Genomic DNA, 24,376 nt, shown 5'->3' with positions numbered 1-24,376 from the left:
GTCAGAGTATTCGGTGAAACAACAATGACAGCTTTGAGACTACAACCTTGCAACGTGGATATCTTACTTTGGCGGAATGACAATAAACATCAACACTTTCAAGAGCGAAAGAAAAAAAAAACAAGTGAAGGAGTGAGAAAGAAAGAAGAAGAAAAAAAGACAACTTCGCCCTGGTGCTGCCCAGCGTCTCTCTGTTCTTCCACTTTTGATAAGAAAGTTGCTGAATGTTGTTTTTCAAATTAACGAGCAAGGCTTTTCATTTTGTCAGATGAAGAAAGGGAGAGGTAGAGACAACAGAAAAATATACAAACAAGCAACCACACACGTGAAACAGATTCATTAGCATCACTGCACCCCCAGCCCCCCCCCTCCTGACGTGAGGGCCACACCTTGCAGCTCATTGATTTGGCGGGCGAGGGCGGCGGGCTGACGTGTCTATTCGGGACGTGGCGGGGGGCCCAGCGAGGAGTTTGTGGCGAAACGGCTGTCACTCGCATTGACGGGCGCTGCGACGTCGTCGTCGAGCAAACGAGGGCTCTGGCACAGTGCGGTGCAGCGCAGCACAGGCTCGGGCTCAGCCCAGCCCGGTTCAACCCGCGTCACCCGCTCTCCCGTTCACGGGGCCTGTCAGACGGGAGCGCCTGACGAGATGTTACTTAATTGTGTTTTAAAAATGCGATGACACCTCGTCTCTCTCTCCCTCTCACGCCTTTTCCCATTCTCCCTCTCTCTCTCTCTCTCTCTCTCTGAGATGGTACGTCTCTTAATGCAATTAAACATCATGAAAACAAGGTAACGGAGGTGTGTGGATGGGAGGGGGCTGGTTAGTGGGGAGGCAGGATGGACTACCTGCAGAGAGTAGGCATTCAAATGAGAGCATAATAAGAACATCACAAAGGGTGTGTGTGTGTGTGTGTGAGGAGTGTGTCTGTGCAGGGGAGACGTGTTGTCTCCGCGATGACAACAACATTATAAAAGTCAGGTAATTAAAAAGCGTACTTTGTGTTTTGTCAAAGTGGCTGTCATTATTGAAGTTCTGCATGTTGCAGTTTCTTTATTTTTTGCTTATGCCCCGTCGCAATGCACATAATGATGCGAAGAGAAAATAAAAACAACATGAGCTAGTAGAGAAACAAGAGGACAAAATAAATAATCAATCAAATTATTAAAACAGAAAAGTTCCACTGTTCTCAAGGACATGGAGTTCTCGGGCATTCTGTTGGAGCTGTCCAGCAGAAGAAGAAAAAATAAATAAATAAAAACATGAGACATAAGTTGGATGAGAAGCAAATGGGAGAGGAGGGTTGGGGGTAGGGGTGTGTGTGTGTGCGCGTGTGTGTGCGTGTGTGTGTAGTGGGGGGAGAGACACAGAAATAAACCCAACTCCCATCTGATGACCAGCTTGTCTATAATTCTGAATCCTTGCTCTGTGCCAAGTCCTAGTGATGGAGGAACAGGATAAGTCCAGATCTGAAAGAGATTCTCTCTGGCTTTTTTATATTATTTTTTTTAACCTTGCTCAGAACTTCTGAGGGAGAAATGAGTAATCAACGCACCATAGAAAACCAAGAGTGTTTTTTTGGTATGAAACCCACCTCTTGAATCAACTATGTGAAAAGGAGGTGTTAAAAACTACGGCCAAAAACGATATGGGTTCATTGCATCATTTTTGCTGTTTTTTTTCTCGTTGCCCAAAAAATTACAGGACAGATGATGTGGCCATCTTGAGATCGTTTGTCAACTGTCAGCCTCCGTTGACCTTGCAAAAAAACAAACAGAGAGTGCTGGCTGATATCATCTTTACAAGGAAGAGAGAGAAGGGGAAAAAAGTGCTAGTGAGAGGCAGAGCTAGAGAGAGCCCTGTTGTTTTTAATAATAAAGAGACGTTTTGCCATCCATTTGAAGCGGCCATTTAAAGCGCAGCAAACATGGAAATCCATTATGGAACGCTACTTAAAAAGTGTGACCAATCCTTATGCAGTCAATTAGAGACTGAGAGGCTGAATATGATGTTTGTCTGTTGGCGTCAGTGGCATACCGATCAGCCAGGATTTGATGATGAAGAGGAGATTGCTTTAGCTTTATTTTTTTTGTCTTTTCGTTTAAAAGCTGGGAGGGTGGTGGTGTTTTGTTTTTGGGGGGTGCCTTGCATGGATGGAACGGAGATGGTGTGTGGGGGTAGGGGAGGGGTGGGGTAGGGGGGGGGGGGGCAATGCAGCCAAGCTCTGCTTATCTCTTTTCTTCCTCGCTTTTTTCCCCTCCATTTACAAAAGCATTAATGTGCACAGCTATGTGCTCGTCTATTGTTCTGTGTTTAAAAGCTTAAAGAATGTGTTTGTGTAGCTGACGGAAAAAAAAGTGGCACAGAGCTTGTCAGAAAAAAAAAAAAACCCATGTGCTTAAAGTTGGGCAGGAAAAATGGGACACAAAGGGTGATATAAAGTGGTTAATAAGAGTGCTTTCCCAGAATGAGCAGGGATGAGGTTTCACATTAAAAAAGATTTATCTTAAAGTATGGTGTTAATCCACTGCTTAATCCTTCAACCTTTTTTTTCCCTGCCGGGTCTAATAAAAACTATAAACCATAAAGTTCTTACAATTTCTGGAAACTGATGCATGCTAGGCCAGATTTTACAAGAATTTCTGCCCAATGAATCATGCACAGAATCCATCCTCGGCAGGCAGGCAAGGCAGGCCTCCTTTCCAGGACAGATAATTAAACAGCAAAACAAGTTTCCATTTCAGAGGTGCAGAGAGAAAGAAACATTATTCACATGATAATGAAAATGGCCACTGGTTTTCTAGGGGGTACTGGTAAGTGGCATATCAAACAAAGCAGTTGATGTTGTTAAATAATAATATTAATAATAATAATAATAATTATTATTATTATTATCTAAACAATTATTTCATTCTTTCTATAGTAAGCTCACATCACATTAGTGTAAGGCTCATAGCAGTCTGTTTCAATGCTGAAACATATGGGTGTATGCAGACTTCAGCCCACTTCATACATATTTTATTCTCATTTCCTGTTTGTTTGTGTGTCTGTGTGTGTGTGTTTCTCTCTCTCTCTCTCTCTCTCTCTCCCCTATCTGTGTGTGTGTGTGTGTCTGAGGGGGGTATGTGTGTGTTTCAAAGAGTGTGTAATTGTGCATTGAACAGTGATATCTGCCTCTAAGTATGCACTCTATTCTATTCTATTCTATTATATTATATTCACAGAAATGTCAGATGTTAGTAGCTAACCAAAGACCTTAAAGGCATGAAATCATGTCTCTTAAATAAGACAGCTGACAACATCTCTTCAGACTGCTGGCCTTCATCTGTGACCAACTACAGTAGGAGCAGTGTGAATGTGTGTGTGTGTGTGTGTGTGTGTGTGTGTGTGTGTGTGTATAAGTGAGTGAAGTAAAATAGGATCAAGGGCCAGTTATTAGGTTTGTCAGGAAACAAAAGCCCCACTGTTGGAGACAGCTAAAGCTGAGCAGTTACTGTACCTTTCAAAACTAATATGTAACCATATCTGTTTTAAAAGGACGATTCATATTACTGCGAAAGCAGGAGAAAAGTTGTTCCCATCTCCCAGGCCCTAGGAAACTCGAGTCCCGGGCTAATGGCCCGCAATTGGAAGGTGGCCTTTTGTGGAAAGCATCATGTTTGAAAAAAAGATGGAACATTAAATTTTTGTAATGATGTAAAACATCTTCAGCTTTTTTGACGGCACAATGGCGCTTATTGTGCTTTATGATCGCCGTGGTGACTCAAAGGTCATTTTGTATATGACTCCGCGGACAAGGGCAGCACTGAATGAAAATTAGGTTATATGTGATCAACCAAGTTATTAATCAGATTAAAATGGATTCTCTTTGCTTCCTATTTAACAGGGCTCAGAGAGAGAGAGAATACAAATGAAAAAGAAAGAGAGAGAAAAAGAGAGTGGGAGGGGGAGAGAGGGGAAACAATAGAACATTCTGTTTACTCATTCCAAGAGAAGCATCATTGTTGCAGAGCTAATATCTCATCAGAGAGACAGTGGATTTTAAGAGAAATAAACATATACTGACATGCCGATCTGTTCAAGCGTGCATGTCCTTGCAGCGTTTCTGCCGCTGCCTCATGCAGGTAACCTTTTCTAATCCTGATTAAATTACTGCAATTAGAGCAACAGCCATTTCACCTCCCCCCATATTTCCCTAATAAACAATGCACCATTCTAAATCCAGTCTATGGGATTTGCCGGGAACAATGCAAGCGCGCGTGCTATTTATTTCCATCTCTACAGAGGCATTAAGTGCATTTTTTAACAGCTAATGGTATAATGTTTTGGCTTATTCCTTCGTGCATTTTTTTTCCCCACTTCTTCTTTGGAACTTTTCTTTCTCCCTTCGCTCTCTCTCTCCTTCCTTTTGATGTTTAAATCAAACATGGCTTATTGGTATGGCTTCTTCTTTCACGCTACAGTGAAAGGCAGGAGCCATGCAAGTTATTTGTTTGTAATTTGCTGCACTACTTTTCCAAAGATGCACCGACCCACGTTCTGCCTTTGTTTGCTTGTTTGTTTGGTGTACTGTAGTTAGGTTGTGTTTTTTATTACCTTCAGTATATTGTCTACCATTGATGTTAAATAAAGGGCAAAAAAGAAGGTTCACACAGAGTTGTGGGATTTTTCTTAAAAATAATATTATTCCTCGTTTCTTCCTTGCTCTCCCACATTGTCTCGCACTCTCTCTACCTTGAAGCTGGGGCAAGTTCTCTCATTACACTATCACAGGCAAGAGTGTAAGAGTGTGTGTGTGTGTGTGTGTGTGTGCTTGTGTGTGTGTGTGTGCTTATGCGGTGTACCTGTGCAAGTGTGTGAGGTGTTATTTTATCAGTACAACTCCTGGGAGACCAGCGTGTAACATCTAAGAGCGCCTTGGGAGGAGCGGTGGGGAGCAGTAGTGGAGCACCTCGCTCGCTCTCAACAAAGTCTGCACACCGCAAAACAAACAGTCAAATAACAAGTGGGGGAGGCATCCTCGTATCAAAATACATTGGGTTGGAAATCCAATTCATTAAGGACTGCTTTAAGGTTCTCTGCTATTGAGCGAAAACATGCACAGGAATATTGTGTCGCACATAAACAATGATTATCATTGCCAGAGTGAAGAGTCACTTTTTGTAAACTCCCAAGCTCACAGACGTGCACCCCCAACCCCCTAACGTCTAAATAGTGAATAGAATAATTGTTTTGTAGTCGTTAGTATCGCATATTCCTTTCCTTTTCTTTTCACAGGGAACTTGATACTTCATTCACTCGATGATTCTTCCTTTTTTCCTCTAGGAAATTATGGAGCCTACATCATCAAGGTATTAGACTGTGAGAGAGGGAGAGGGGGGAGATTATGAACCCTTTCAAAGGCTTTCAGCACTGAGAAGTTGATATCAGGAGGGGAAATTAGCAGGGGAAAAATATTTTTAGAGATCTCACAGCTGTGCCGAGAAAGCAACAGGTACCATCCAGTGGGCTTGACAACAGCTATTACAATTAATTGCTCTTTGAAAGTAGTATGTGCACTGTTGAGTGACAAGGCGCTAATTCACCTCGCTACAAGTTAAAATGGTAATATTGAACATGTGAAAATAGCACCTCAGCTTCGCCCCGCCATCTTGCACGGAACAATGCACAGAGCCACACATCAGCGGCACCACTGTCTGTCTGTCGCCAAGAGAGAAAGAGAGAGAAAAAGAAGACGAAAAAAAAAACATCAAGAGGAGGATGCTTTAATCACGGGAGAACTTCATTCCCTCAGGCAGGCCTGTGTGCTGGGAGAGATTGGAGGGGCGGAATTGGGAAGAGCGAGAGAGCCAGGAAGAGAGAGAGAGAGAGGGAGAGAGAGAGAGAGGAAGAGACAGACAGAGAGATAAACCTGCCTCTGTCTCATCAGGAGCTGCGCTCCATTCTAGAGCTCGGGCCTGAGACAGGGACTGAGAGAACGGGGCAGGAAGGGGCCATATGGCAACTGCCATGAATCCTCCGCGCCGAGCTCTCTGTGCCGTCGGAGGGCCGCACTGCGAGTCACTACGATGAACTGCGCTCCACCTTGACATTTGTGAGCATCATCTCGGTCTCACTCTCTCCATCTCCCTCTCCATCGCTCTCCCTCTCTCTCACTCTCTCTCCCTCTCCCTGTCTGTCGGCCTGACCCTGATGCTGTGGCTCATACTAACTGCACTAATAGCAGGGGTATGCTGGGACAGGCACACTCATCGCTGGCAGCCTGAGCGGTGCCTCCGTGTGTGCTAACAGACTTGCGCGGGCCATATCACTGGTAATTAGCCACCTGATGAGGACAGTATTATTGGCAATTACCAGGTTTCATCCTAGCCTCGTGTTGTTTTTTTTTTTTAAGTATGTGCATTTCTTCTCAACCAGAGTAAGGGAAAAGAAAGAGAGTGGGGGATGGGTGTGGGGAAAGATACTACGACAACAACAAAGATATCAAAGATCTCTCCGTTTTAAAAAGGAATGCTGGCACTGCTTTCTTTCCCCCCCATAATAGTTTCAGTTTAAAAATTAGCTGGCTGCAGTAATCACTGTACTGCAAATTGAAAGCACCGTTAAGATGACAAGAGGAGGCAATAATGCATTTGCCTCTGAGGGTGTGATTGTATTTTGCATGCCTGTGTGGCTGTGAGCGGTGTTTGTCTAAACCATGCTTCAGAGACTTCAAATCAAAAAAGTCCTCATTTGTCTATGTGTGTGTGTGTGTGTGTGTGTGCATGCATGAATATGTGAAGTGAGGAGCAGGAGATCAGCACACGCATACCCACGGAGGGATGTGTATATGTATATATTTTATTGCGTAGGTGTGTGCCCATGTGTCTTGGGAGAGCTTCTGTGTGAACTGCTGTCTGTGTGATTGTGTCTGTGCGTGTGTGTGTGTGTGTGTGTATGTGGAACACTCCTCTTGTTCTTGCGCACGGTAGAAAGCAGAGGAGGCCCCTAATGCCAGCTCTGATCCTGTGCATCTGTGGACGCACTCAGTCTGGTGTCGGCACCATATGTTTTTAATTATCATAATAGCTCCACAGAACCTGTTCCGAGGGACACTCACATATGATCCTTCCATTACGGCGCCGCCTTCGGTGCCTAGCCCGCCTTTAAAGAGGGGAGCGTGGTAGGGAGGCGCAACTCCTTGTCTGACAGGCCCGTGAGCCACAGAGGCCCCGGCACCTGACCTCCACAAGCCCCAGTTCAAGTCCCACACAGGGCGGAAGAGGAAGGGGGGAGAGGGGGAGACGTCTCCACCCATGGCCCTCTTGACGGAGGTAATTGGCCACCAGTGACACGGCCGTGTTCATGGCTAAGAAGACAGCCGAGCGGCCCCGACCTGCCGACTGCCCCTCCTCTTCCCCCCCTTTACCCAGCCCCCCCCCCCCCCCCCCCTGCCCTACAAAGTACCCCGTAACCACCACCATCAACCCCCTGCTCCTCCCCCTCAACTCCGCCATCATCCAGCAGAAGACTCCCATGAGTCCTGCTGAACAGACTGACTCTGTCGGAGACTGCTCTACGAACAGGCTAAAAATACCAGGGGGGCTTGAATACATTTACCTCCTTCTTCTTCTCTTTCTTTTTCTTTAGTATTTTTTTTTCCCTCTCTGACATAGTTTGCGTTTCTGACAGGAGCAATCTGTGTTCCCCTGTTTGGTTTCTTTCTCCCTTTTTCTCCTTGATTTTCCACTCCTCTCTTTCTCCCTCCTTTGCTCCGGCTCATCCTGAGCGCTGCATATGGTGAACGTATTGCGCTATTCTGGGGGCTTTGCACAGTGATGAAGTCTACTCGGTTGCATAGTCCTGGTGTTGCCTCTTGTCTTTTCCTGAGAATGATCAATCCGAAGGCAACATGGCACTGCAGGTCTGCACAGGTCTGGAATTACAAATGTATATTTCTTCCTCTGAGTTGATTTGACTCTTTTTCTCTCTCCCACTGCAACTGACTCTCACTGTCTCCCATCCTGTCTCTGAGGTTCGGGTGACTGTGAGAATGGGTACAGCAGGAGCAGAGAGGGAGTAGGCTTCGCAGCCTTTCCACCAGGGGGTGTCCTGCCCTTATGAACTATGTACACACAGGTCAGAACCCCCCCCACATAACCCCCCCATGCGCCCAGACACTCACACACACACACACAAATCAATGTGCACACACACATACACACTCAAAAGCACACAGATAGATGCTACACACTATAATATATTACTATACACTATATTATAGCTGTAGGTACCCAAGCCCCCCAAGAAAAGATCAGTATATGAATGCTGTATATGACAGTGTCTGGCCTCTTCCAGCAGAACGAACACTGATGTCCCTCGTCCCCCATTACTGGAAGTGCTCTCTCTGCTGTCTGTTTAAAGCCCCTGTGTGTCCTCTACAGCAGGGCCAGAAGAATGTGTTGACGGTGTGGTAAAAGTCAGTGGAGGGTGCAGGGTCCACCTCTCCTCACAGTAAACCGAGAGTGCGTCTGTAGCAGGGGAGGACGTCAGCCCCGGGCACGGCATGCAGGGCCCTCGCGCCCTCGCCCTGCCCACTGACCTCATGTGGCAGGCAGGCGGGACCAGGGGCGTCCGCGCCACTGCCCCTTCACCTTCGCCCAGCGCTGCTCCAGCCTGCCCCCCTTTCCCACCCCCTGGCCTGTGCTAAGCGGAGGAGCGAACACGCAGCGTAACACTATCCGCTGCCTCCATCTCCCATTAGCACGGCGCGGCGCGGCGGCGGTGTTGGATCACGCTTGTTGTGGCTCTCAGAAGAGCCAAGTGAGCCATTTCTCACTCCAGCTAATGGAGCCAGAGGGCAGGTGGATCCAGATAAGCGTTTACCTAGCAATCGACAATGGACGACGACGACGGCAACAACAACAACAACCGCAACAGCACAAACAACAACAGCGCTATCAGAGCAGCGGCGACAGGGCACGGAGCGAGAGCAGAGAGAGTGCGTTGCTGAAAACACAAACAGAAGATGAAGGACGCCTTCTCTCCGTCTCTCTCTCTCTGTCTCTCTCTCTCTCTCTCTCTCTCCTCTACTCTCTCTACTCTTCTCTCTGAGAGGTGCTTCACACTAAGCGTAAGTGTTCTCCCCTCTCGTCCCCCAAATCGGACTGCCCCGTCCCTCTCCTCTCTGCCCCCTCTGTCACCTGGCCTCTTCAGTATGCCAATCTCCCACAGAGAGCTCACGCAGCATTCCTGGGACATTACATGGAGACTAGTGGGGGGGGTGTGTTGGAGCCACCTGTGGCCAGCCTGCCTGGGCTACATTAACACCAGGGGGGGTGGGAGAGAGAGAGAGCGAGCAGGGGGGGTTATGAGTAACAGTGTTTATAGAGGGCCCAACACCAAAAGCTTGGCCATGCATGGCTAAAGATATGCCAGTGACACGGCGGAGTATTGATTATGCGATACACTTACACAATGACTGGCCCACACAATGGCACACGGCCATTAGGCTTTCTCAACAATGCATGTCCAATCGACTGGACCGCAGATACGGCCAGACAGCAGAGGAGGCGTCAACACCGAGATCATATTTTTTTTTACCCCTTTCTGGACAAATGAGACCAACAAACACCAAGCTTCAGGGCAAATACTCTTTTGAGCTGTTTGTGCAGAGCAGTCTTCCTGTAGGGGCTTCCTGTGACACATATATGATACTAGATATGGCCCTGGCAGTCTCACATGATGTGTGGGTGTGTATGTGTGTGTGGGTCTGTGTGTGTGTGGGTACACACACATGTGTTGACTGTCTCTCCTCATCTGCCCTGTGCATGTGTGTCTAATCATTTATGTATATGTATCAGTGTGTGTCTGCAAGAGGGGGTCTCTGCGGTGGGGAGCTCATGGACATCATCCCCTCGCCTGCTCAACAGGCCCCAATCAGCTGAGAGTCTCCACATATTAATGATTTATGCACTATTTGCATACAAACCTAATGCAAAGCCACTTCACATAATCACATTTTGCCTGATCTGAATTGAATTTGGGAATGCAGCCACCCCGCAACACCAGGACCCGAATAACAGCAGAGCAGACAGAGCACGCCTCTTAAATCCCTGTGGGTGACCAGGCACATGGAAGCCAGTGAGGGCTACTTGGAATGAGGGGTCATGGACAATATGATAGTGACTGTGTGTGTGTGTGTGTGTGTGTGTGTGTGTGTGTGTGTGTGTGTGTGTGTGTGTGTGTGTGTGTGAGAAAGGAGGGCAATGCTGTATGTGAGTTGGGGGCCTTTTAGCTCAGGGGACAGACTATGAGAAAGAGTACAGTGAGATCACTCACAGATCTAAGCGGGAGGAATTTCTCTGCTCTTAAAGACTAATGCCTCCAACCGGCTCTCCTTCTCCCCCCCTGGCCTGGCTTGCCGTTGTGTCTTGTTGCGTGCGCGGGCCGTTTGTGTCCTGGCCTGATTATGTGTGTAATGCATGGTGAGTGTTCCCCTGGCTGGGGGAAATGCTGTTTACTGTATTGCTGTCACCTCTGTATACTTGTGAGGTCTCTCCATGGATGTTGCCAGGAGACTGAACTTTGTAGGGGGTTGAGTGAGAAGGGGTATGGCTTGGCTCCCCTCCACCCAGCTGTGTACAGACAGCGAGAGAGCAGCGAGGAAAGGTGAAGACAGACAGAGAGAGAGTGACTACATGCAGTGTGTGTGTGTGTGTGTGTGTACAGTATGTGTGTGTGTGTGTGTGCGAAAGAGAACGAGAAATGCACATGCACACACACACACACACACACACACACACACATCGCAGTAAAGCTGTTCTGAACCTTTAAGCATTAGTCGAGCGATTATGTGTATGTGTAATCTGAGACACATGGGGACTAACAGGACACTTGTGATAACTATGGAACAATACTACAGTATACTTTTCATATTTTACTCTGTGGCACACACACACACACACACACACACACACACACACACACACACACACACACACGTACAACCCACACAAACGCTCCCACAACTCCCACAAATCTGCTTAATTTCTGTATTGTGTTCAAAATGCTGCCCCAGCGTTGCCCTTGCACACATGAGGTAAAGTATATGGCTACAGTATATTTCCCTGTCATCGCTGGCTTTTTACAGCGATTAGTGAGGTGTGTCCCTTTTGTCACACACTGCTCCACGTCAGCGCCAGCACACTCCTCTGCCCTCACTCACAGCCTGCAACTGAGACAGCCATGCTTTAAGAAAAGAAAAAAAAAACACAACAAAAAACTTTTGTTCCGGAGACAAAGCCTTATCTATAAAGGTCAGGCTTTTCAGTACGTCACAAGGCTACTTTTCAAACGGCTTTTGATTAAACCAGGACATTACAACACAAGACATTCACACAGTAGACAGAAAACTGGCATTCATTTCCATCACTGTGAATGACCCCCCTCAGAAAATTAAAAATGCAACAGGTCCTTCCATGATGGACATATTTTCCATAACTGAAAGGTCAGGGGCGCCATGAATTGTTAATGTAAACTACTTTGACCAGAGACGGAGGCGCACATTGCTTTCCTTTTCGTCACTTTGTTTTATATGTCAGTTCTATTAAAACCAAAAGAGAAATCCACGTCAGAGCCGATCCAAATCTCATTTAAACAAGATGTTGGCTCTGCATGTTATTTAAACACCTGCAGTTTATCAGTTTGCTATTTGTAACACAACTATGTTATTACAGGTTTATCACAGCCTGATAAAAGTGTGGGCCTTTTTATTTACACTGAATAAAAAAAACTCCCATCAAACTGATTAAAATAGGATATTAATCTATCAATGTCTGTTTGTAAAAAATACAGTTACATATATACAGTATATAACTGGGAATTGAGTCTTTGCTGATGCCATTGTACTTGCTGTAGTTCTACAGCAGTTTTAATTAATTTCCAGATTTCTACAAAACTTAGTCTGATTTAAACAAATGTACAGAGTGCTTAAAAGTTATTTGTGGGGACAAAGTAATTTAATGAAAATTGTTCTGTTAAAAAAAAACATAAAAGTTTGTTTCCTCCTTTTTAATCCCTGTATCTATTTGCACTGTTGCTATCCTGTTGGAAAATAAATTAATGTCTTTCTCACTAGGCAATATTTGAAAATGATAAGAAATAAGTCCAACCTAGCAGGGAATGAAATAAATTAACAGTATGTTTCAACCCACAGTTTGAAATTAAAGTCACATTTTAATCACTTTCAGAGTAGAAAAGTGAAAAGACATATTGGCATACGAATTAAACTACCACACACTAAATGAAAAAATAGACATATTATAAATGAATGGGGGTGGAACTATGGAAATTGTTTTACTGAAGTTCTGCTTTAAGCTATCCACTCTAACATGACACACTCTTTTCTTAGAGCGGTTTCTGTTTTTATTCTGCTATTTCTTCTCTTTCACTTTTCTTTCTCCGGTTTTATTGCCAAAGAATTCCAAAAGGGCACTCTGAGAACGCTCTGGAGTCTGGAGAAGCAGCAGTAACCTTAGCAGAATCATGAAAGCTGACAGTTCATTTTTCACAGGGTCATAGATCTTTGGGTCTTATAAAGTAATGGGCTTTTGGGAGAGGGCTTTATGAAAGCTAAGATAGTTAAGCGGTGAGATGACATGGGGGGCAGTTGGGGGGGGGTCTCCTCTGACTGGCTGCTGGTCTGCCCTGCTCCCGCACTGTCAGGGGGAAGAGAGAGGAGGCGTGGGGGAAGAGAGAGAGAGAGCTCCAGCTCAGGTAATATCAACTAGTAATAAAGATTAATCTGCGGCTGCTCGCCCGACCGATAGCTTCTAAACTTGCTTGAAATAAGGTTGAAATCACTTTAGAGTAAAGCTTGCTTCTTTTGATCTTGCCAGGAAAAGGGGTCTGTTGTTTGTTTGAATTTTATTTTTCAAAAGAGCTTTTGTGGGGTAAAGTGTATTCGCGGCATGTCCATTTGAATAACTTGGACATTTGTAATCTCTTTTTATGTATGTGTGCATTAAGGTAAACCTGCTGTGGCTGTCGAGTGTGTATGTGTGAGTTTGTGTGCGTGACTGTGTGTGCGTGACTGTGTGTGTGTGAGTGAGTTCTCTGGAATGAGCTTGGAGTAGACAGTATGGAGTGGAGACACAGGGGCTCTGACTCACCGGGTGCATCCGCTCTCTTGGTGCCGCCGCTCGGCCCACTGGTGCTGCTGGCCAGCCCTCCGTTGAAGGCGCCGAGGTTCTCCGAGCTGAAGGCCCTCAGGACGGACAGCATGTTCATCTGCTGCTCGAGATGGGCCTGCTCCGGCTTCAGCAGCCCTGGGGGACCTCCGTGAGATGAAAGGAGACCCAGGCCCGCCTGCTGCTGCTGCTGATGATGCCACTGCTTCTCCAGGGCTGGGGGCTGTGGGGGAGAGGGCCCCGCGCGGAGGCTCTGGGGACCCTTGGATCTCAGGGCGTCCTTGGCGGACAGAGGGGACTCGTTGCGCAGAGGCACCTGCGTGGGCAGGGAGTCGTCGTCGTAGTCGTCGTCCATCTCCATTTCTTCTTGTGAGGCCTCGGCCTCGTCGTCCTCCTCTTCGTCGCGGTGGTTGTAACCAGCTGGCCGCTCGGCGGCGGCGGTGTTGGAGGCGGGGCGGCTGGGGGTCTCCTCCCTGCTGGCCTCCTCCCCCTCGGACTGGCTGCGCTCCTCGGGCGCCTCCGTCTCGCCGCAGGAGGCCTTGTCCGAGAGCTCGTCCAGGGAGGCGCCGCCACCCGGTCCTCCCACGTCGCCCGCCTGCCCCTGATGGTGCTCCAGGAATCCGAGGGGCCCCTGGAGGCCCCGGGCGGAGCCCTCAAACAGGGGGCCAAAGGGCTTGTAGAAGTCACTCGCAAAGTCTCCCATGGAGGTCTTGTGTGGAGGCTGCTCCATGTGGTTGGACCAGGCGCTCTTCAGCTCCCCAGACTCCATGTCCCTCTCCCGGGGGGTGGAGGAGCCCTCGTGGTGGTGCAGGAGGGATGGAGGAGCCACCAGGGGGCCCTTACCACCGAGGCCGTGAGACGCTTCGCCCAGCAGGCCGTCGTTGCCCTCGCCGGCTCCGCGCTTGGCCTTGCCTAGGTGGTTGGCCTGCAGATGGAGGGCCATCAGCTCCACGGAGGCGGTGGTGAAGGAGCAGAAGAGGCAGCCGTGCCACGGCACGTTGTCCTGGATGGTGACAGACGAGCCAGGTAGGGAGGCCGTGTCAGGCCTGACGGACAGATCCAGGGGCTCGTACTGGGAGCGGGCGTGCGAGCGAGGCTTGCCCTCGGCGGGCTTGGCGTCTGCGGTGGGCTTCTCCTCCGGGTTGCCGCCGCCGCTGCTGCCGCCCTCGCTGGTGCTCCTCTTGGCCTTGGGCTCGCCGCTCTCCAGGCTGTAGTGCTGAGCCGGGGTCTGGAGTGGGCCCTGCAGCTGGCTCTCCCGCATCTCCTTCTCCTTCTTCAGGGAGCTCAGGACAAAGTTGTCCATGAAGGCCTGCAGGGAGCCCTGGAAGTTCACTCCGTTGCCCACCATGCTCTGGTAGGCCCTGCCCAGGTCGGAGAAGCTGGCCGGGCTGTCGCCGGTGTTGGGGACCTCGGGGTTCTTCGCGATCTCGGTTGTGTTGTCGGCGCCCAGGCCGTGGCGCTCTCTCTCCCGCTCCCGCTCCCTCTCTCTCGGGGAGAGCATGCTGGGTGGGGCCCACTGGTGCGGCAGGAGCTGGCTGCCTCGGAAGTCCAGGCTGGTGGGCATCATGCCTTTGAAGACGCCGCGCAGGACGTCGGGCCGGGCGAACACGGCGCCGCCACTTTTGCCGTGGTCCTCCTTGTGCTCGGAGGAAGAGGAGGAGGAGGAGGTGGGCGGGTGGTTGGCCGAGGGGCCGCTGCCGTTCTGACGCTCGCGGTGGTGGCGCTCTAGATGGTACTTCAGTGAGGCTGACTGGGTTCCAGCGTAGTCACAATGAGGGCATCTGTAAGGCTTCTCACCTGATGGAAAGAGAGCGAGAGAGAGAAAAGGAGAGAGGGAGAGAGAGAGAGGGAAAGATAACACCATTACATTAACTTGTCACCATTACATTAACTTGTCGGCCTTAAATCCCTTACATTCAACAGTGTTCATCTCCACACAGCTAGTTATAAACAGCTAGTTCATCAGCATACTCTCAGGAAGAAGGAGGGGGTGTTGGGTTTTAAGTGCGGGTGGATCCAGCTCTGCCGAGTGAGCCATCACTCACGTCGGTGCAACAAAAAAACATTTCACCATATGGTGCCTTCAGTCCACTACAGAGATCATATTTTCAGCTGACAACAAAACTGTCTGGATGTTATCTCTGTTTGCATGGGGGATTGTGTGCTGGTGGGAGCCCGCTGTTGCCTGTTGGTGTCCTCTCTCTCTTTCTCTCTCCCACTCTCTCTGTCTCCCTCTCTCTCTCATTCTCTCTCCTCCCCCCATCCCTCTCCCCCTCTCTTTCCCTTGGCCTTGGTTGCTGTCAGGAGTCTGTCTTGGCGGTGAGGCAGTGATTTCTCGGACGCTCTCTATTTGCAGTTTATCATGGAAAGGATAAATCACGTTCAGCAGAAGCCCTGTGTTCTCAGGGGGAAAGCACTCTGACCTCTTGGACCCAAATGTGGACGATGAAAGCCCCTCGTTCTGAGGGCTGAGTGCAGAATACAAATGAGACAAACACATACAAATGTGCATATGCGCAACACATGGGCATTCTTCTAAGACCTGTTTCAATATGTGGATTAGTACATTTGAATAGTGCGCAATGCATAACAGGCACCCCCACTCAATAACAAGTTTAATATGTAACTGTTTTGAGACCATAACAAGTTTTATATTTAGAGAAAAGTGTTTTGTCTAACAAAGCAGTGGTGGTGATACCGCAAGTGTTTGTGACAGAAGAGGTCTGAACAAGTAATTTGTCTAATTTTCATTTTCTAACATTGTTTATTAAAATCCTGAGTAAATCGTCTTTAGTAATTCTATAGCACTGCTTACTTTTTAATTGCAGTTATTTGTATTGCTGTCTTTCCATTCCGTAACATGTGGTTTTGTTCCTTGATTGGACATAAGATGGAGGTCAAGTGTGCTGCCATGGAAGTCATGGCTGCCTCTTTGGAAAATTAATGATATTGTTTCCTATGTATTTTCTGACTGTAGCATAGGAAAGCAAGCCAAAGCTATGTGGTATAATCATAATTCCTAAACCCTTAAAATCCACATGAGGTATTATATATGATTACTGAACCCAATTTGCATTGAGAATGAAATGACTAGTCACTAATGCATGACAGGTCCCCTGACTAACAAAGTGGAGACGCACTGTAGTACTATGCAGATCTATGGCAAGATAGGAAACTAGTAAATGTGGTGTAAAAAGGTTTGTGAAGACAACAGCTTAGACTGGGAACCACTGTTTCTGTGGATGATAGTTCAATATTTTAGCATAAAACATATCCTGTTAGCAATTACAGTATAGCCAAAATTAAAGCCAGATTTGCAATCAATAAGCAATAAACAAAATGTTAAGCTTGATTTTTAACCATGGTAACATGCCCAAAATGAAATGCTGAAACAGCAGCCACAGCAGAGGGAAGGGAGAGGAATGGAAAAATCCAAAAATAAAAGGATGTTTGTCAAGTATTGTGTGTGTGTATATATAGCTATAAAATGTTTAGATTATACACATGGAAACCATTTTTAACCTGAAAAAAATGTTGCATTGTTACGCAAGACTGAATTGAATGATTTAAGTCTCGCTCTGTAGTAAATCATGGATATAATTAGCAAATGGCATACTGCTCAAGTAATTTATCATTATTTGGAGGGCACCATTCCAGAAAAAGACTCGAAGATCTGCAGACCCACTGCACAGCTACCAAATAAAGGACCACAAACACAAACTCAATACAATATTGATACCAGAGAAAGAGAAAGGAGGGAGGCAGAAGGAATGAGAGAGAAGGAGAGAAAGACAAGAGGACCAGAGCTTTATTCTTTTACACAAGAGCGCGTTTGAGGATTATATTTAAAATAAACCATACGAGATGAGCTTTTAACCCAATAAGTGCTTATCCTGTGAGCAGGATAACAGGGGCTTGGCCTGATTTAATAAGGAAACGTCCCTGATGCAAATGATCATTCTCAATTCCTTTAACTGGACAAAATGATATTCTGGGCCCAAAATTAAAGCCAAATTAGAGTGATCTGCTTTTTTCTTTCCTTTTTTCACATTGTGTTCTAGCTCAGATCCATTGTTAAAGACACTGCCAGGGAAACACACACATAATGCAAAAGTTGTTATCAATGATGTCTGATAACAATGTGCTTCACATTTCGGTAAACATATGGATGTAAGCAAACATAAACATGGCATAAAAATGCCTATATCTAGACAAAGAGCGAGAGAGAGAAATCAACATGATGCATAATACATGTGCAGTGTTGTATGTTAACTATTTGTGCATGATGAGTCCCTCTGTGTGTGTGTTTGTGTGTGTGTGTGTGTGTGTGTGGCGTGTTCTTTGTGGACCATTTGGGCTCAGTAAGACATCTGCTCCATCATACGTCAGGGGCATGTGTGACATCTGGGGAATATACTGTATCCTGCCTTGCAACATTACACACAATTTACTGCTAAAGGTCATTATGTACCCGTTAATCCACTTTTAATTGATATCCACACAAACAGCACAACCTCTGAAAAACATAATGGATAGCCAAGGCAGAGAGGTAGAGAAATTACTATTTCTCATCATTTAAGGGAGAAAAAGGGGAATGTTTTATTTCCCTTGCTGTTGTTGATAGACTGACTTAATAAAAATGGTGTGGAAAAAAACACATATCTAATTGCCATCTGTTCCTATATGACAGGGAAAATACAGCAGGGCTTTGTCAGTGAATGGTACTTATTTGTTATCATCTACCAACTTTTCTCATTTTTTAAACACTGTGCTGTGGGTAGCTACACTTGAAGAAGTCCGGCTCAAACTGATTTCATCTGGATTTGTGCGATTTGTCACAACTCCATAGTAACCACTCTGAATAAACACCCAGAGCCTCTACAGAAGGGCAATTAAAATGGTTAATAGATATGACATACTTTAAGATGAATTTCCATATGGCTTTACATAATAGTGAAAAGGCAGCTTGCATTCCGCAGGGAGAGGGGAGATTGACTCGAGCTGGAACAAGTGCCTCTTTTTGGTTTTATTTGGACTGAGACTTGAAACCCAGAGTAGCTATCCAGCAGTCCCCACCTCACACCTATAGTTACAGACTTTATTTGTACTTACATCCAAATGTATAACATTTTGAACCTCAAATCCATCCATTCTTGCCTTGAGAAAAAAAAAAAAAAAAAAACAAACCAACACACTTTTTTTTCAACAACAAAAAAAAAAACCTCTACAGTAAATGGTCTGGTCTGGAAATAGACACTCTTGCACAGAGTACATTATTTCTGCCATGGACAAAATGCAGAGCACCTCAGTAACACACTGAAACAACTGCAAATCATCCCCCCAGGCTCAGCTGCTAGCCTTCATAACACTACATAATGTAGCAGTGAAATATGCCATCTAATCCAGAAGGGGCAGGTCCTTGTCCCCACATTGACACAGCCCCAGGACAAAGCTTTCCATCACCAAGGTTAACTGAGGAGTCGGGCTCCCGTGTCCCTCTGTTTTAAATAAAGGTGAGTGTGAACTGTGCTGCCTCTTTTCACCCTCAAGTTATGCACACCCGTTGTCAAGAGTGAGGACCTTTTTATTTTTTACACACAGCTGCTTACTGCTAAATACTGCCTTGTCCAGAAGGGGACAATCTGTGTCTCTAATTGCTGTCACTGAAGCCTAGATTCATTATGTGACTTTCCCATTAAAATGTGAGCATTAATTTGTATAATGAAATATCACCCTCTGCAGTGTTCATTAACTATGGCCCCACACTGTACGCTGCACAATGTTAGCTACCTAGAAACTGTGCTTAATTTCGCTAATGGATATTTTCCCACTCACTGTTCGAGAGGAAATTAATACCGTAACATTAGCTCTTTAACTTTTAGAGAAATTTAAATTCACTTCATTCCTTTCAACAAAATGTTAGTGAGTCATTAATCTAACATTGTGTGTTGCACAATGCACAAGACCCTTTCAGTAAGCAATCCTTTTGTGATGTGCAGTGACGCCAGGATACTGAAGGGAGCTTCTCTGTCATTTATGCGTCAACTCGTGTTTGCATCAAGGGGTCAATATGGACTTTTAATGGCCGAGCCGGCTCGTGGATGCCACAGCAACGCACGTATCCTGCGCCTCTTCACCAAAAGGGAAAACACTGAGTGATGGACTAGCGCCAGAGGAGGACCACAGCTTGGGAAGGCATCAGAGCAGGAGCCCGGGCGCCGCACGGCTGCAGGGGCTGGACACTCGTCAGCCTCCCTCTCCGCACACGTGGACTGGAGCAGGGCGAGAGCGAGCGAGTGAGTGAGTTAACGGAGGCTCAGGGACCAGGGCCTCTGTTTCCTCTTGGCTGAAATATGGCCCTTTGGGGGACCCTTACCCTCCACTCAGAGCAAGCATAACTCATGCTCCCTGGGTTAGAAACACAGCTCCCCCCGCTGCTAGCTCTCAGCTCCCCTGTCGCTGGGGCAATGTGGACGAGCTAAGCCCCCTTCGTTTTTTTTTTTTTTCAGCGGTTCACTCCGTGGAGGTGGAATTGGGGGGGGGAGGGGGGGGGGGGGGGGTTGTGGAGGCGCAGGCACTGGCCGGCTGGTGGTTGGACAGAGGGGGGCTCTTCGCCGGGGGATTCCCAGCCGTCAGTGAGCAAACGCTGGGCCCTGCCATGCAATCACTCCCTAATTCCCTGCCAGAGCGGAGGTATGTGCTACTTATTAGTGGGGACGGATGCACGTTGGGTGGTCCTCTCTCTCCTCGCTGCCTCTTAAGCACATACCAAAAAGGAAGGGAAAAAAAATGATTTCCTGCGCTGCAAGTGATTTCCATTTTAAGTTCGGCAAGCGCAGGCCATACCTTTATTGGCACTCCACCGACATTCATTTTCATTTTTTTCCCCTCTGCTGTCTGAGATGAGGGTTTTAAGGATAAAGCGTTTGGTATCAACAGTGCACTTCAGAGAGTTGGTGCAGGGTCGCGCACAAATAACAAATACAGCTGTGAAAGATCACTGGATTCTGCTGAAAGTACACATTTCATCCCCATGCAACGCTGTAATGAGGACACTTTGCATCTACAGTACGGGCCGTCTACTGAGACCCGAGCAGAGTAAACGGTTATTCTCCCACTCTACTGTATTATTTTGAAACGTGGAAATATTGTGTGCGTTTAGCTTCTGGCCGTGTCAGTGCTGTGCTTTCTTCTCTGTCTGTGGTCGAGGAGCACTTGGGCAGTGTGGCGGTGGTCTCATGCTAACTAGGACACGTTTGCCTGCCAGTTAGCATTAGCTTTGCCCAGGGGTTACAGCGGCGGGAGTCTCGCTTTGGCCATTGAACTTTGCGTGTCCACATCATTACTCTAATCAAGGACAACTTCTACGCGGTGCCAGTAGGTAGCGCCGGCTGGCAAACAGCATGGCGGGCCTTCGCTATGGAAGCGGTCGCGGGGAGGACAGGTGCCGAGTGCGAAGCTCGACGCTGAAGGACGGCTCACCTGTGTGTATCCTCAGATGGACCTTCAGGTGGTGGGAGGTGCGGAAGCTCTTCCCGCAGTAGGGGCAGTCCTTCATGGCCGAGCCCACGCCACGCTCCCGGTGCTGGGGGGTGGGGGGCTGCACGGCCCCCGCGCTCTTTGTCAGGTCATCTCCCACATCTGGAACAACAGAAAGGTGGAGGAGGGGGAAGGGGTAGAAAGAGAGAGAGAGACAGAAAAATGAGTGTTCAGTGTCACTTCAAACCAGCAATGTGTGAGAGAGAGAGAAAGAAAGATTCTTTTCTCTCCGTCTTCCTCCCTTTTGCCACCCAAATCTGCTAACGCCACACAAAGTCAAACACTTCAATGGGTTCACGTGTGCCGCTATTTTTCCCAGCCATTTGCAGCTGACAGAACGCTGACAGTTCATAAGCTTTCAGCCTTGTTTGGAGATGTGGGGTCCGACCCCCAACCCCCCCCCCCCCCCCCGTGCCTGCGCTTCAACACCTGAATGTTTTATCCACGCTATCATCATCGCCAGGGTAGCATATGGCGGATTGTGTCGAAATGAACAATACCAGAAAGGAAACGGCAATGTCAGCACAGGGCCCTGCGTTTGCCGCAGCATGCGCCCCGGTTTTGACAGGTGACGTCGCTGGCGTCAGAGATATGAGAGGGTGATAACAGCGACCCGGGCCTGATTGAGCTGCCATGGTGCCAAATACTTATATGAACGTGTCAAGACCAACAATCCCAACTTGCGAGAGATAATGAACTGCGGCGAATTCATTTCAATTTTAACCGGAGACACCCACGCCGTCTCCCCACCACTGCTACCACGCAACACAAAAAAAGGAGCAGTCACCCCCCCCCCAAGTTCCTCACCTCCCCCAGCCTCATGTAACCCTGCAGCTCACACCTTTGTGCGTTATCGAGTACCACTCTGCCATCCAGTGCCTTTCACCAGCGCCGTGTTAAGGTGACTCCCAAAGATCTGACAAGTGGAGAAATCAACAGTGACAACAAACAACCTTGGCGATAGAGAGAGAGAGAGAGAGAGAGAGAGAGAGAGAGAGAGAAAGAAAAAAAGAAATAAAACACCCTGCATGTCCCAGCGCAGCTAAAGGGGAGCATCAGAGAGACGGAGAGGGAGAGGAAGAGAGGGGAGGAGAAGGAGGAAGAGGAGGAGGAGGATGACTTGGGTACACTGTGCACAAAACAAACCCCAGTGTCCAGGCCTGGGCTCGACCTGCTCTCTGCACCCGCCTGGGTTACACGGCAGCAAAAGCGCATGACCCACAATGGCACAAGAATAAGGCTGAAAGGAAATTTCTCTCCTTTTTTTCCCTTTTTCTTTTCTTATTTTTTTCCTTGTGGTGGCACATGATATGGCATGCAAGTCAGTGAATGGTGCAACCCACTTAGGCGCCCATTTGACACAATCAAAAGCTTTCCCCTGCAGTAATCTTTCCCTTTTGCTCCAGCCTCTTTTAAGAATCAAATGAGATTTAAGAAGTTAAAAAAGAAAGACTGAAGTCAGCATCTCTCCAACTCTTGTGACTGATCACGTTCATGCGATTTGCCTCCCCTGCCATGGCGACAGTGAAAACTAGCTATGTGCAACCAGGGGACACAATGTGTGCCCCAGTTTACTGACCTTAACACACACACACACACACACACACACACACACACACACACACACACATAGACACAAGTGTATACAGCACAAACAAACACTTGAACTCAGACATGCACAAACGCACAAACACACACACACACACACACACAGATATACAGTACACATTTATACATATTCATACAGTACATTGTTCAATAAAATATACAAACAAAATATGTCTATTTATGTATTCATAAATATACAAATAGCTGTAATGACTTTTGATTTGATATTCCAGTCTGGCCACACTTATAACACAGGCTACAGTAAAGTCTAGTGGATATGCTTTAGTGTATCTCTCTCCATCTCTCAGTCCGTGGAGACTAAGCTCCCTCCTCAATCAACTCTTCAGACACACTGTGCATCAACCTCTCGGCTGTATTTTTGGACGTGGAACACCACATAAACACACAGACACATAGATACACACACAGAGACACATACACACACACACGCACACACACATAGACACACACACACTCAGGCCATGGGTGTCCGGCAAGGCTGTCTTTAATCAGCTGACTGATCCCCAGCTTTTAATACGGCTGTTCCAATTACTGTAAAAGTCATCCCGCGCCGTATAACCACAAATATTGACAGTTTATTGCACAACACATTTATGACATTTGAAGGTCACCCCATATATTCTGCGTCATCTTTCAGCAGCGGGGGTCTGGGGCAGAGACATTCTCCATAGCCCACCACCTAAAACTATTTTCAGCCTATTGATTTTCCATTTCTCCACTCCTTTTCTTTCCATGCAAAAACGGGGGGAGAATCAGTTGGAGAAACATTATTAAAATGATTGTCAGAAGAAAGCAACGGCTGCCACATTTTTACCTTGTTGGGGGATTTGAAACAATAATTCTCATGGGCTGCTTTCTGTCAGATTTATCATTTGCCCGTGGGCATAAGAGAGTTTTAAAGATGTTCCAAGACAGGCTGATTACACGTAAGGAAAAGGCAGCCTGACTTGATCTGGATCAGACACAGCTAACTACTGATTAATCCAATAATTAGAAGTGCTGGCTTGTTTTATTATTAGGGTGAATGACAATTTAACTAACTACCATCATGATCACCTGTATTTGTACCACCATCACAAGATTTATTCAACAGTTAGTGTTCTTTAGTGTTTTTCAATGTGTGTGTGCGTGAGAGAGAGAGTGTGTGTGTGTGTGTGTGTGTGTGTGTGTGTGTGTGTGTGTGTGTGTGTGTGTGTGTGAGAGAGAGAGAGAATGTGTGTTTGTGTGTGTGTGTGTGTGTACTTGGTTGGATTCTGAGACCTGCTACTCCACGTGTGCTGAAGAGGAGTGCAGGAACGCCACGCAGCTGCACAGATATTATTCAGCTCCCCTGATCTGCGAGCAGCTCCCGGGCTGGCGGCCTTTATTGGGCTCACCCAAATGTAATGGAACATGCCAGAACAAAGGGCCGGGATCAGATTGGAGCGGAGTTGTACAGGCCATCTGGGAAGAGGATGACTATCAGTCATTCTGCCTGCTGTCAGCCACGCCGCATCTCTGACACTGAGAGCTCGCTCCGAGTGACACAATAAAAAAAAAAAAGAAAAAAGAAAACTGCAGCTACCACCAGGGGGAACGCCACAGGAGCCGTGCTAAACACGCATACACTACACTAGCATGTGCCACGCAACCTCTCTGTGTTTGGATGTGTGTTTGTGTGTGTGTGTGTGTGTGTGTGCGTGTGTTTGTCTGTCTGAGAAATGATTCTCTGAGAACTAAACATCTCGAGACAGACCACACCCTGTTCCCATTAATGACAAAAAACAATAACAACAAAGATACAACCCAGTGAAAAAAAAGCCCTTAATGGTGCTCTTACAATCACACTTCCACGCTAAATTGTTCTGTGGTTTTGATTACTGTGATATCACTTTCAGGAAAGAGGGAGAGAAAAAAAACAGAATCATAAAAACACAAGATGTCTCCTCTCTCCATTATTATAATGTGTCATGTGCTCTGTCAAAGCCATTGACCTCTCTTCCTCTGCAGCGACCAATAAGGATGGAGCAAAACGTGTAGGAAACATTCAGATATAGAA

General features: G+C 47.1%; 1 protein-coding gene across 8 annotated transcripts in view; it reads right to left on the bottom strand.

Annotated features, from left to right (window-relative positions):
* znf536 (zinc finger protein 536) overlaps positions 1-24,376 on the bottom strand; it is a 160,025-nt gene that overhangs the window by 23,484 nt on the left and 112,165 nt on the right. For all 8 annotated transcript variants that reach the window (XM_042061667.1, XM_042061669.1, XM_042061671.1 and 5 more), the window contains 2 exons: positions 20,653-20,811; positions 13,153-14,967 (listed from right to left, as the gene is read on the bottom strand). In XM_042061667.1, the coding sequence (XP_041917601.1) occupies positions 13,153-14,967; positions 20,653-20,811 (1,974 nt within the window). The remainder of the gene's footprint in view (positions 1-13,152; positions 14,968-20,652; positions 20,812-24,376) is intronic.

This window comes from Alosa sapidissima, chromosome 14 (genome assembly GCF_018492685.1).
Source record: "Alosa sapidissima isolate fAloSap1 chromosome 14, fAloSap1.pri, whole genome shotgun sequence".
Taxonomy (NCBI): domain Eukaryota; kingdom Metazoa; phylum Chordata; class Actinopteri; order Clupeiformes; family Clupeidae; genus Alosa; species Alosa sapidissima.
Note: the sequence above shows the minus strand (reverse complement) of the source record. Positions and strands in the feature narration are given on the sequence as shown.